Source organism: Sinohyriopsis cumingii, chromosome 2 (genome assembly GCF_028554795.1).
Source record: "Sinohyriopsis cumingii isolate HCF-2022 chromosome 2, ASM2855479v2, whole genome shotgun sequence".
Taxonomy (NCBI): domain Eukaryota; kingdom Metazoa; phylum Mollusca; class Bivalvia; order Unionida; family Unionidae; genus Sinohyriopsis; species Sinohyriopsis cumingii.
In genome coordinates, this window is record NC_142962.1 from 129,994,711 (window position 1) to 130,008,136 (window position 13,426).

At 33.9% G+C, this 13,426-nt stretch overlaps 1 protein-coding gene across 3 annotated transcripts in view; it reads left to right on the plus strand.

Annotated features, from left to right (window-relative positions):
- The window catches only part of LOC149805828 (2-(3-amino-3-carboxypropyl)histidine synthase subunit 2-like), a 32,478-nt gene extending 20,282 nt beyond the window's left edge, over window positions 1-12,196 (plus strand). For all 3 annotated transcript variants that reach the window (XM_089950542.1, XM_089950543.1, XM_089950544.1), the window contains exons 5-7: window positions 7,128-7,820; window positions 8,164-8,334; window positions 11,529-12,196. In XM_089950542.1, coding sequence (XP_089806668.1) covers window positions 7,128-7,820; window positions 8,164-8,334; window positions 11,529-11,656 — 992 coding nt within the window. In that variant the 3' untranslated portion in view covers window positions 11,657-12,196. The remainder of the gene's footprint in view (window positions 1-7,127; window positions 7,821-8,163; window positions 8,335-11,528) is intronic.
- The last annotated feature ends 1,230 nt before the right edge of the window (window positions 12,197-13,426 follow it).

Below are 13,426 nucleotides of genomic sequence, written 5' to 3' on the forward strand. Positions count from 1 at the left end.
TTGTTTTGTTGCTTTGCATATATATGCCTGTTAAGCTGTATGAATATGTACAACCTGTATTTTAACACAATTACCCCTAAACACTTGACCCAGGCAAATGTAATTTCATAGTTATTTTTATACACTTGTACATGACCAGTTTAGATTTTGACATAACTGAAGGAATTTTGTCATATTTTTTCAATTCTTTTGTTTGACTGATTTCTTCCTTTTAAAACCTTGTTTTTACAATTACTCAGAAAATGCTTTGCCAGGACCATTTTACATACACATGTACATGACCTGATTAGGTTTTTGTGCCAATCTAAAGAAATTTTCCAAGTGATTTATGTGTTAGACATTTTGGACCTTGACTTTTTTCAGTACAGAGGGTACAACATAAATTTAGTTAAATTTAATTTTTTTAAGAAGTAGACTGGTCCTACACTATGATGAATCTTAAATAAGAATGGTTTGTAACAGCAAGATATTTTTAAAGCTAACCTGGCTGCAAGGCCAAGTGAACTTAGAGTATGTTCCATCATGTGTTGTCTGTCTTGTGTCAATTATTGTGTGTCATATGTTTGTATATACAACTTGTTAAATAAAACTTGACATATTTTGACACAATTTTACTTGGAGCAGTCTGGCATCAAGACCAGCAAGATTTGTCTGCTTGATATCTATTCATGATCAAATATGGCCACCATTACTAAAAATAGAAAAACCTTTTAAAAAAAACTTTTTTGCCTACAGTTGCTTAACATTTTGATCATAGGACAAGGTTGAATAAGGGCAAATATTGACCTCAAGATCAGAGATAAATTAGATATTGTGTGAGAATATTTACTATTACAATTATTTAATGTCCATATTATATAATAAAACATTGTGAAGTGAACCTTTAATTTTCTGCATTAATAAGCATGTGTTCATCTGAAACCTCAAATTTTGCCACATTTCTGCATCTTTGAAGTCCGTAAAAGGTGCCAGCACAATCAATAACATGTATTGTTTTTTACATAAAAAATATTTTGTAACCATCTAACACATGTGCAGATTTATTCTCATCCCTGATGAACAGAAAAGCTGTAAACAAACTATGTTCTTGGCTTGCCATTATGTCTGTTGCCATACGAGTCTTCTTCACAGTATCAAAACAAACTTTCCCTTTAAAAAAAAGTGTTGTTTAAATTTTGATTTCTGTTTGTATTGGAAATTGTATCCTTTCGTTCCATTTCTTGTCGCCTTTTCTTGCGTTATTTAGTGCCGATCGTAATGTAACAATATTTGGATGAGAGTAGTGAAGTATAGAAGAGGTGCATGAGGGATGGTGATCCCCAAAAATTTGCAAGCAGTTTGATTTTGCTTTTTTGTTTTTATTAAAATGGTGTGGGAAAAAAAATGATGGTACTAAAAAGAATCTGTGTGTATATTTTTATTACCTTGATCAATTTAAGTTGCACTTTTATAACCTAGTTGGTTCTGTCGATAATATTCAACTTTTCAATGAATTCACAAGAAACATGATCGGAATATGAGATAATAATGGGAATACTACTTATACAAGTTATTCCGGTTCTGAAATCAGAATCATTATTCATTTCTTTTCATGTAGTCTTCCGACGTCCATGCCATCTATAAAACAAATGCTCTTCTTTCAATCAGCATTGATATTATTATGTGGTTAGGCTTAATCTTGCATACAATGTTTTATTTATATTAATTTTTTTATAGTGTCCAATTCCAGACGGTTTTATAGTGTGTAAAATGTAAAAGGTTGCTGTAATGGTCTGAAAATCTACATATCCATGCTAAAATGATTGCAAAAATTCATTTGTATGTGTTGTATAGTGGCTCAGAAAGTCTTCTTGATACGAATGGACTTACACAAGTACAGACTTGTGTATGGGCTGGACCAAATCAATATGCTCTCACTGTTTGACAAAGGCAAGTAAGTTTGGTTGACTTGTTTATAAACACATGTATATGATTCAGTCAGACTTCATTATCATTTAGTTATTTTGAAAATTGTCATCATTAGATGGTATATGTGTTTTGCAAACAAGTATAATGACACATTTTTTAGAATTTGTTGTTGTTGTTGTAGGGTTTAATGCCATTTTTCAGCACACGAGAGGCCATACATGGCGGCCAGTATTAATGGTGGAGGAAGAACTCTGGAAAACCTTGGAAAGAACCACGGACCCACGAAAAGCTACTGGCAAGCTTTCTCACATACCCACATTAGCCGAATCCGAGACTCGAACCCACGCAGACAGAGGTGAGATGGCAGTGATCTGTAACGGAGAGTGCTTTAGACCACTCGGCCACTCGGGGCCCCTTTTCAGAATTTGTAAAGCATGGTGGATGCAATAGGTAGGAAGAGAAACAACTCATTGTTTATATGGACCTGAACATAATAGTTTATTGAATTTTATTTTCATGCATTGGTGTATTATAAAGTAAATAAAAAGGTATTTTTTTATTTAGTTAAAAAATTTTAAGCAGATGTGTTGATTAACTTAACCCTGGTGCTGAAAGAGTTTATGGTGTATGAGAGATGAATATCGTCACTGTTACTAAAAACAGAAAACCTTTGAACAGAATATGACCAAATTTGACAGAAAACAAAATGTATTCAAATTATGCCTATCTGTGACAAAATATAATTGCTCATTGCTGTACCTGAAGCTAAAATAATACAACTTGACACACCTTCTTAAAATCTGCTGAACAGAATTTGATCGAATTTGGTAGAATTTTATGCATGAAGTGCATTCAGATTTGTAAAAAAAAATGGTGCCAATCCTCCCTCAGATTTAACTGCCAGTACAAATAGAAAATTAATAACTGCAATACCAATTTGCATAAAGTTATGATTTCACATTCAGCCACAATTACCAAAATAAAATTTTGAAAAAAACTTATTCAGCAGAATAAGCAGAATTTAACCAAATTTGACAGAAAACAGAAAACATCTCAACATAAATGTCTTAGAAATTTTTTCAATCTGCACCTAAATATAGCTGCTGATACTAAAAATAGAACAGTCTTTAAAAAGCAGCTTCTAAATGTTATGAAACATCCTGCCTTAAGAAACTTCAAATTTTTCATATTTGATGCTGATACATCATTAGATGTGGCTATCATCAAATATGCCCACTGTTACTAGAAATAAGAAACCTTTTAACAGCTTTATAAAACAGAATTTGATAACATTTGACGGAAAGCCTCTTTGCTTGAATGGCTTTGAGTTTAAGTTTAATACAAGAAATGCCAATCCACCAACAAATATGCACACCATTACTAAAAGTTAAAGAAAAACATTTATTGCAAAATGCAGCTTAACATATTTTTCTTAACTTTGACATATAGCATCCATATAGATGCACCATCAGACATGGAGGAATATACAAAGAAATATAGAACAGTTGTTATAACATTGACAACCATCAGGCATGGAGGAAGATACAAAGAAATATAGAACAGTTGTTATAACATTTACAACCATCAGACATGGAGGAAGATACAAAGAAATATAGAACATTGTCATAACATTTACAACCAACAACATTGGAATAAACTTGTCTAGAAAGTATCTTTTTATCCCCAAATATTTGTCCAGCTATGTTTGCCCTGACTGTTAGACAGTCATCGAGTATGTTTTTGATCTTGGGCCTTGGTATTTTTTAACAATTGAAAAATATTCTTTTGATTTGTATGTGTAAGTGGAGGTCAGCGTTGATTACTGATATTTGTAATAGTTGGAGATAACTGTATTCTAAGACATCTATGATTTCAATCTGGACTTGAAACAGTTTCCTTCCCATATTCCTAGACTGTGAGGCATACAGTATCATCTGACAATCATATAGAATTAATCAACTGCTACTATTAAATAATAGTTAAAAGTCTACCCAGTAGATAATTTTGTAGTGTCTCCTCATTGTTACTACATGTAACAGTCTACCCAGTTGATAATTTTTGTAATGTATTCCTAGTTGATAATTTTGTAATGTCTTCCATTTGTAACTACATGTAACAGCTGATTTGGTTCAGTATGGTCTATTATTTATTCGAAGAATTTTTCCAGCACAATGCTTATAGGGTAAGCAGATATGCCTACCCTCCCATTTTTTGTGTGAGACTCCCTGAATTCAACTACACCTCTCGCACTCCCATGTTATTCATTTTTTTCCCAGTAAAAAATCATGTCATCAAAAAAATCCTTAAAAAATTCATTTAGAAAAATGTTTTGGAAACTCTCCCAGCATGTAAGATTGGAAGTGTGCAAAAGTTCTTTGAAATGCATGCAAACTTGAATCCATATGTTTGGTGATCTCTTCTACAATGTCTAAAAGAAAGGGAGATTTGGATGAAGTTGTAAAGTCAGCAGAATATAAAACTTCTTTCTATGCTTCTTATAGCCTGGAATTTCCATGCCTGACTCATGGAAGTGATAAACATACAGCGTTTTGCAAGACTTGCAATTCATGTTTCATTGTTGCCAGTGGCAGGCGTGATGATTATCGTCAACATCTCCAGTCACAAAAGAAAGTTTTTGATCTTGCTGTTTATTTTTATGGCCTTAATTGTATGCTGCAGATTGTAATTTGAGTGTCAGTATTAATATTATGATTATCTTTAGCGAAATTAAGATACACTGATGGATCAGTTAATCAGGTACAGTTAAATAAATGACAATTTAATCAATACATATGCACAGAATAAAAATACTAAGACTTTATTATTGATATTATTATTATTATTAATATTATTATTATCATTTAGCCGTAAACCCAAAAATGTATTTTAACAATTTAGATTTATCAGCTCTTTCCTAAGAACTACATCTACTTGCCTAATATATATAGGAATGATCGGGAAGAGAAACAAATACTTAATTGTGCCTGAAGTTTTAATAAAAAGTAAGAAATATTAAATGCAATTCATTTTCAATAATGAATGCAATGAATCCAATTTATATTTTGTTATCTTTTGTTTCTGAGTCAGTATTTTTAATTTCATGTACTTTATTTCACAGGCACTTAACATCTGCACAGACAGATAGAAACACCAGATTTTTTCAAACTTGTGGAATCCTCCATTGATGAAACTATGACCAAAGCTGTAGCACTTTTTACTGGGATTTTCATTGAACATAATATCCCTTTATCAAGGCATTGTTCCTGCATCCATCGCATTTTGCATACGACATTAAGAAATTTTGGTGTGGACGAACAAAGACAACATATGTTGTTAAGGAACTGGCAGCAGCTTCTACAGAAACTTAAGTTCAGACAACGAAAAGTGGGCCATTTAGCATTGCTCCATTGCTACAGATGGTAGCAATGACAGGGGAGACAAGTTATACAAACTTGTTGTTTGCTATAGTGAAAATGGAAATACAAGACGAAACTTCTAACATTATTGGAGTGCACAGAAAAGGGGAAATCATGGCAAAAATGATTGACAACAAATGTGAGGAAAAAGTCATCCCTTGGAGGAATTGCGTTGCATTCACTACAAACAATGCCAATGTTATGATAGGAATGAAGAGTGGTGCCTATGGATTTTGCTTACTGTTAAAGAAGAATCATTCTGTCATGACATTTATTACTACATGGAAAAAAGCACCAATAGGATGCTTGCATTCGTACATTGCCAAGAAGAAGCAGGTGTAGATATCACCAAGGTGTGCAAGCATGGCAGCACTAGGTGGCTGTCTCTTAGAAAACGACAAAATGGGTACTCAAGCAGTGGGATCCACTTAGCAGCCTTCTTTAAGGCAGAGTGCAAAGAGAAGTCTGCCAGTAAAGAAGTCAAAACAAGACAAAACTTGGAAGCCAGCCACTTTTGGAAGCAGAGAGTTCTCGAAAATTTAAGGTCCAGGACTTTTAAGTTGAACCTCCTCTTCTTGGACTTCATCATTCCTTTTTTTGACAGGGTGGATCTTGAGCTGCAGTCAGAAGAACCAATGATGCACAAACAGGCTGCTCAGATAAAGAGCTTATCAAGCAGATTATGGTCATTTTTGTGAAACCTTCTGCCATGATCTACAAGGATATAGAATCTGTTGACTTCCGGATTGAATACAACATCAAAAATAATGAAGAAGTAATGATTGGTCAAGCAGCTCGGAGCTTCTTGCAGGAATGTAAACTTCCTAAAGAAAAGGCTGACTCGTTATTTACCTCTATAAGAGCCTTCTTTACAACAGTTACAACAGCATGTAACTATCTAATTAAGTATGGAAATATTTCAGAACCTCATCTTAAAAATGTGGTTGTAGCAGATGTGACAAAGAGGCCCTTCATCAGCTGCAAATGTTGGATTTCTTTGTGAAGCGGTTTCCAGCAATCATGCCTGCACGAGCTTCACTGGATCGGCTGCAATGCAGTTTTCTCTTTACCAGGTTGAAGAATTACCTCCTGGAATGCTGGAGCCTAATTCAGCAGCTGCCATGTACCAAATTTGGATGAAGATAGGTAAGATCAGAGATAGCATGGGTCAAGCAAAATTTGGACTTCTTGCCAAAGTGATGAGCCATATCCTTGTCATCCCTCACAGCAATGCATCCTGTGAAAGAATATTTAGTTTTGTGAGGAAGAATAGGACTGACTTCAGGAGCAGTATGAAAACTGAGACACTAGAAAGTATTCTTGTTCTTAGACAAGAAGGTATTGTTTACTCAGAGAGACAGTTTGACAAAGGAGCAACAGCCATGTCTCTCCAGGAGTAGTGTTAATTGATTTTCTTCACTGTTAAGTTTTATTCAGTCTGTTATTTATATATTGTTATTTAGTATCTAAAAATAAACCATTTTAGAATTGAATTAGTATATGTTTATTTGAAAACCATTCACTTTTTGTTAACATGTTCAACATGTTTTTCCCTTGATGAAATCCTCCCTGCAGTGATTGAAAATCTCTTAAAAATTTTAAAAATCTCCCTCGACCTTGGGGTTGGCAGGTCTTGGTAAAATTCAATACAATGTATTGAATTTAATTTCAGGGTCAAACCTGAAGAGGAGAATATTTTACCATTTCTTTAAGTTTTATGTTGTATTTGCAATGGTTGAAGAGGATTATAAAACTTATATCTTTTTTTTATTTTTAATTGTACAGTTTTCTCTATAATTTCAGGCTGCCTGTCTGAGAGACTTAGCAAACAGTACAAGAACTTGGTACTTTCACAGTTGGTGATTCCAGGAGAAGGCTGTCCTGATTCTGAAGGAGATAAGCCATTGAAACAAACAGGACACTCAATTGACCAATCAGACATTGGTGTCTGCTTGTGTAAATGTGGCAGGAAAATTTCTCTGTTGAAGCAAACAGTTCTTGGGGATTTCACAGTTCTTTATATTGGCGGAGAGTCTGCAACTTTGACCAATCTAATCTTTTCTTTTAAAGAGTGCCCTTTTTTCACCTACAATGCCAGAGACAGGATAGCTAGAAAGGAAAATGTGAATATTAATAAAATGCTTATGAAGCGATATTTTATGATTGAGAGAGCAAAGGATGCAAATATTGTTGGAATTTTAATTGGCACTCTAGGTGTTTCACATTATTTAGATATTCTCAGTCGACTGCGAGAACTTCTTAAGAATGCTGGGAAAAAGAGCTATACCTTTGTTGTTGGTAAAATTAATGTTCCCAAACTTGCCAACTTCATGGAAGTTGATGTGTTTGTTCTTGTTGCCTGCCCTGAGAACACTCTGCTAGATTCCTCAGAATTTTACAAGCCAGTTGTGACCCCATATGAAATGGAGATTGCTTGCAATACAAATCAGGAATGGACAGGGGATTTTATCACAGATTTTCATCAGATTCTACAAGGTTCAACAAAGTTTTGTTTTTATAGAAACTTGTGTTTTTTTCTTCTTATTAACAAGTTTCCATGATGGATGGTTCAAAGTATGTTCATACAAATGGAAAGGGCCAAATCAAGATGCCTCCCTGCATGTGGGGTGGGGAATAATCATTAAAAACATCAACACTTAAGTTTCTTTGACTGTAATTAAGTGAGTAGTTTAATATTTTCAAGATAATTAAGGTACTCTATTAGTCTTCTGCAGTGTTTTTAACTGATTGTGAATAACTTAGACATGTCCATAAACTTTGTTGTCAAATATTATTTTTAATCACACATCAGTGATCCAGACAACTCTTTAATTTGCAGGGGGTTCACACTATGTAGAGATGAGGGCAGAAGACAAACTAACCACAGATGTGTCTCTAATCAGCGGCAGGCTGAGGACAATTGGAACTGGGGATACTCCAGAGACTGGTACCATGATCCTGCCGAGGTCAGAGACCTTGACTGTTACCACAGTTCAGGCCCATTCAGCAAGTGAGTCTTGTTCTGACCTCACATGGTACAGTGTAAGGGTGATGAGGATGAGAGTTATTTAGAGCATCGTTGTCACTTTTCCATGTGAGTCAAATAACTTCAGTTGTCTGAAAGAAACCTGGAGGTAATTAGAGTAAGAATTCCTATATTTGTTACTTTTGTGGACAGCCAGCTAGAAGTACAAAGAATATGTACTTATGAAATTGATATGTATTGAAAATAACACTTGATGTTTCAGCCATTTTTGAAATACCTCCACTTTCAGTTTAATTGTATTCCTGCAATTATTAATGAAAATATTTGCAGAAATCATATGGTAATAATAAACTCATACCATGAGCTTGACAGCAGTTCTGAATGGCCATTATTTACATCTGAGGTCCTTTTTTCTAGCAGGCAACAATTTTATAGTTAAGGAATATCAGAGATGACTTCACCACTCAGGAGTTGTTTTATTCTGGTTTGTATTACATTCACTCTAATTTTTGATGAAGAATGATTTTAAAATACTTGGTTCTGCCTTATAATGTTCATGTGATATAATACATTTTAAAATCTAGATAATTTTGCTCCATGTTTTCTTATTGAATAATAGTCCACCATATTTGGATTGTTCACTGGTCATCAGTTGTTACACAGTGTTTTAATTATATATAATAAACCAGTGCTTGACACTCTCTGGTAAATGGAACATGATCATGACCAGTCATTTTTCAGAGACATAAAAATAAGAACAGAACAAGTGGCAATTTTATGGTTGACTCTTAATAGGACAGTTTTAAGGTTTGCATTGTTGATGGAGTTAAGTCCACTGCATTCAAACCCCTCAAATTTCTCTTTGTTGTTGTCATTGTTGGAAAATTGCTCTATGTACAGATCTGTCATTATTCTCAACTTCCTTACAGAAGACTCTCCTACATTGACCCCCCTCCCCACAACAGCTGCTTTGTTACCATGTGCTTCTGCATAAGCAATGATGGTTAGCTTGTTTTTTTGTGGAGAGTATGAGTTTCTTACACGGCCCATGTTTTTTGGAGACTATGAGTTTCTTACACAGCCCATGTTGTTTTTTTTGGAGAGTACAAGTTTCTTACATGACCCATGTTGTTTTCTTGGAGAGTATGAGTTTCTTACACAGCCCATGTTTTGTTTTTTTGGAAAGTATGAGTTTCTTACACGGCCCATGTTGTTTTCTTGGAGAGTATGATTTTCTTACACAGCCCATTTGTTTCTTGGAGAGTATGAGTTTCTTACATGGCCCATGTTGATTGTATTCATTCAGATTCAAGATTGAACACAGAATGCTATGTGAAAGTTTGGATCCAGTATTGATATCTGGATTATCATGACACTTCTGAAATATATCTCCATGTCCAAGCTAGAAGTTATAAAGACAGTGAATTGGAATTATGCTTGGAACATCAAGGCTTTAGTTAGCACTGTTTACATTAAACACCACACTGGGTGAACTAAACATTGATCATTGCATTATAAGAAATAAAGTTTTAAATGCTGTAGTTTTAAGGTGAGAAATAAAACAATCAGTATTATTTTCTGAGGAAAAGTAAATCAGTTGCCAATTTGCATTGACACAGCAATGTACTTATGATTAGCACATCAGCTTTAGCCATCACCTTGAAAAGAACACACTTAGCCAATGAAGTATTGATCACTGTTTAGTCACAAAGAAATATAGAACACTGTGATTTAGATAAGAAGTGAAACTAAGAACCAAGTTAAGAAAAATTATTTGCCAGTTTCATTCAATAACTTGCAATTTTGTTTCACAATAATTGTCAGACCGATTCAGTGGCCTAGTGTTCAAACCCTGGCCAAGCCATACCAAAGACTTATACAAATGGTACTAGCAGCTGCCTCACTAGACATTGAGCATTAAGAGGTTAGTTTTAGGACTGGTCGGCCTGGTTTCAGGATATTATGACTGGGTGGGACATCATGCTACATGTCTGCAGCATGATGTCCCAGTGCTAGATATCACTATTAACTGTCACACTGCAGACATCGTTGCAATATGACTGAAAAATTGTTAAAGCTATGTTAAAAATCCAAATACACACACACACACCCCCGCACTCACAATAAGTGTCAGTATTACAATAATAGACAAACCATAGCCACAAAAAGATGTTCCCTAAATGTGCCTCTCGTGAGAACATTAGCTTTGCTTGACTTCTAAATATTTTATTTCAATTCAGCAGTGAATAAGGATATTTATAAACGAATAAAAATTGTATTACATTAACAGTAGTCAAATATTGAATGTATAAGGTTACAGGAATCATATTTGTTGTGGGTGTGGACTTTGCACTGATTTAATTGTTAAGATGACAGAGCAGAAAAACATACTCAGTTGTATAGACATATATTTCTGGTAGAGTTGCAGAGTATTTACACTACAGTGATGTGAAATGAAATCAACTTTTTAACATAAGCAATCAAAGAAAAAGACTGTCAAGGTTTGTAATCATTATTTAATAAGGTCAATAAAAAATTTAGTTGCAATTGACAGATTTAGTATTTCACAAGGAGTGAATGTGACATATGCAGGCAGCATAAAGCACTGATCCTTTCATCAGATCGATCTGATTTTTTTATATTCTTCTGTAAAATGCGACACTGCTTCTAAAATAAGAAAATTGCATTTGTTTTAAAAACTGCACATCATACACACCAAATATGGTATAAAGATGACACTGTCTCATCTTATATTCATGGAAATTCTTTATGGCCACTAGAGCATCAGTCTCTTCAAAGGATTAATTTTGTATGGATCACGGTAAAATTGTATGGTCATCATCAAAAGATGCACGTATTGACAGATCTTTGTGTTCCTGTGATTTATGTAAGAGTTATTGCTCCTTTGTACAGTCGGATGGAATTTATGAGAGAAGTCAGTAATTGAAGCTAGTGGATTGCAATGAAATGAATCATGCTGACTAATAAATATACTTGTACTATTTTCAGAAGAGTTGTGCCCCTTCTCATATATGATGTCGGTTTGGAATGCAGGGGTATATATATGTAAGCAAATTGCACACCAGTCCTGTTTGTTTTTTTGTAAAGAATCTACGTAAAGAAAATAGTAACTAACAATTTGGGTGATCCACATTTGATATAACTGTTTTACTGAATAAACATGAGCTTAATGGCTGCAGTTTTATTTCTTCTTCCAGGTGAGTATTTGTCATCCAGATCCTGGCAAGGCTTGGAAAAGAAGACTGGGGAGACCCCCATTGTTAAGGCAGTGGAAGGTCATCATGGCATTGCCATGGGATATGAACAGGAGCCAATTAAAAAGTGACAATTGGACAGATTTTTTTACAAATTTGGAAAGAAATACACCCAAAAGATCTAGCAAACATTATTTCAGTGGAAATTTTAAGCCACACTGTGTTATTAAAAGATGTTGTCAGTTATGATGCTACATCAGACCTTATATAACCTGTAACCATTGATGCTTTCTGTCCATTATAGCATTTCTTCTGCACACTTCTTTAAAACAAATATGGTGTGTTTGGAAAATAAGATCAATAATGTCTGGTGCCAATCACGATGCTTGATGGCATTTCTGTCGTTAGAGACTGAAACATGAATGCATTTCATGACTGGATTTGAAAATTGGTTTTTATCTGTTTTGTACTGCCATTAAATTTCCATGGTCAAAAGTTATTTTGCATAATATTTCTTTGACTCATCATACTGGCAGAAAATTTGTCACTACTTACTGTGCAATTGTTTTAATCACTGCCATTGTTGTGATGACATCATCACTTGTGATTCTGTCTGTATAACATTTGTTTGAGAAAACTAATAAGAAATAAAATTTGCTGACAAATTTTCAGCGTCTTTGTTTTAACATTTGTTGTATGTTATGTATTAAATATTCTATACTGTTTTTTGAATTATATTCATTTTCTATTTTATTAAACCATGCTTTTAATAAGACAAAATACAAAACCTGCTGTGTGTGACCACCTATCATTTACTACCACAGTCGTAATGCACAGATTAATTTATTATATAAATACACTCCATGAGTGACACCAGCAGAATGCAACCAGCTATGAACTATAGCATCATAAAAACAAATAAACACCACTAGCCTTATTTAATCCTTTGTAAACATACACCACTTTGGTGAGTCTATTTTCATAGTGCAGATTACTCTAACCAACAATTTGTGAATGATCAGCATACTGAAAACACGCTGATCTGTATCTTTTTCTTAATAAACATGAACATTATTTCATTTATTGGTACATTATATGTATATTCTATATTGATCTCAAAACACTTCAGCGCAATTCATACACAGGATAAACAAATATTACCTCAGTTAAATTTGCATAGCATGTACTAATAAATGCACATGTGATCTCTTGAGATATAAATGCGAAAGGTTTCTAAGCAACATTAACAACAACATTGAATAAAGAATTTAATCTATACACAGTAAACTTGAAACAAACATGTTTTGAGAGAACTTGATAGACCATTTTATTTGACACAAGAGGTGGTCTTTCAAGACTAATTTTACTGTACTTAATATTTAATACCATTAAAAATGGAAACCATGACCTTGGTAAATGCATTCCAAACGAAATTAATATCAAAGAAAATGATAAATGAATGTGACAAATGAAAAATCTGAATGCATTTCTGAGACTAAACAAAATATAATGATAGCTATAATGAAAAGCATGAGTAAAATGCAAATGGAATGGAAATAAAAGGCAGAATGAACTCAAATGAAATACAAATAAAGCAGAAATATAAATGCCGAGCAGATTGGGCAAAAAATTTGCATTTCATGGTCTGTAACATTGAAGATTTTGTCCTGGAGATCATGAAGCACTAAACTTGAGGTTTCACTTTTATCCAGTCATACATGTTACAGTTCAAAATGTTTTTGTAATTGGCTATTGGAAAATTCTAAACTCAAACCCAGTCAAGGAAGTTTTATTTATAGGCCTGTGGCTAGATGATCTGAGAGGAATAGATCAGTTATCTTAATTAACCCTCAATACCTCCATGTGGTACCAAGATTTGTAGATATCTTGGTTTGCTACAA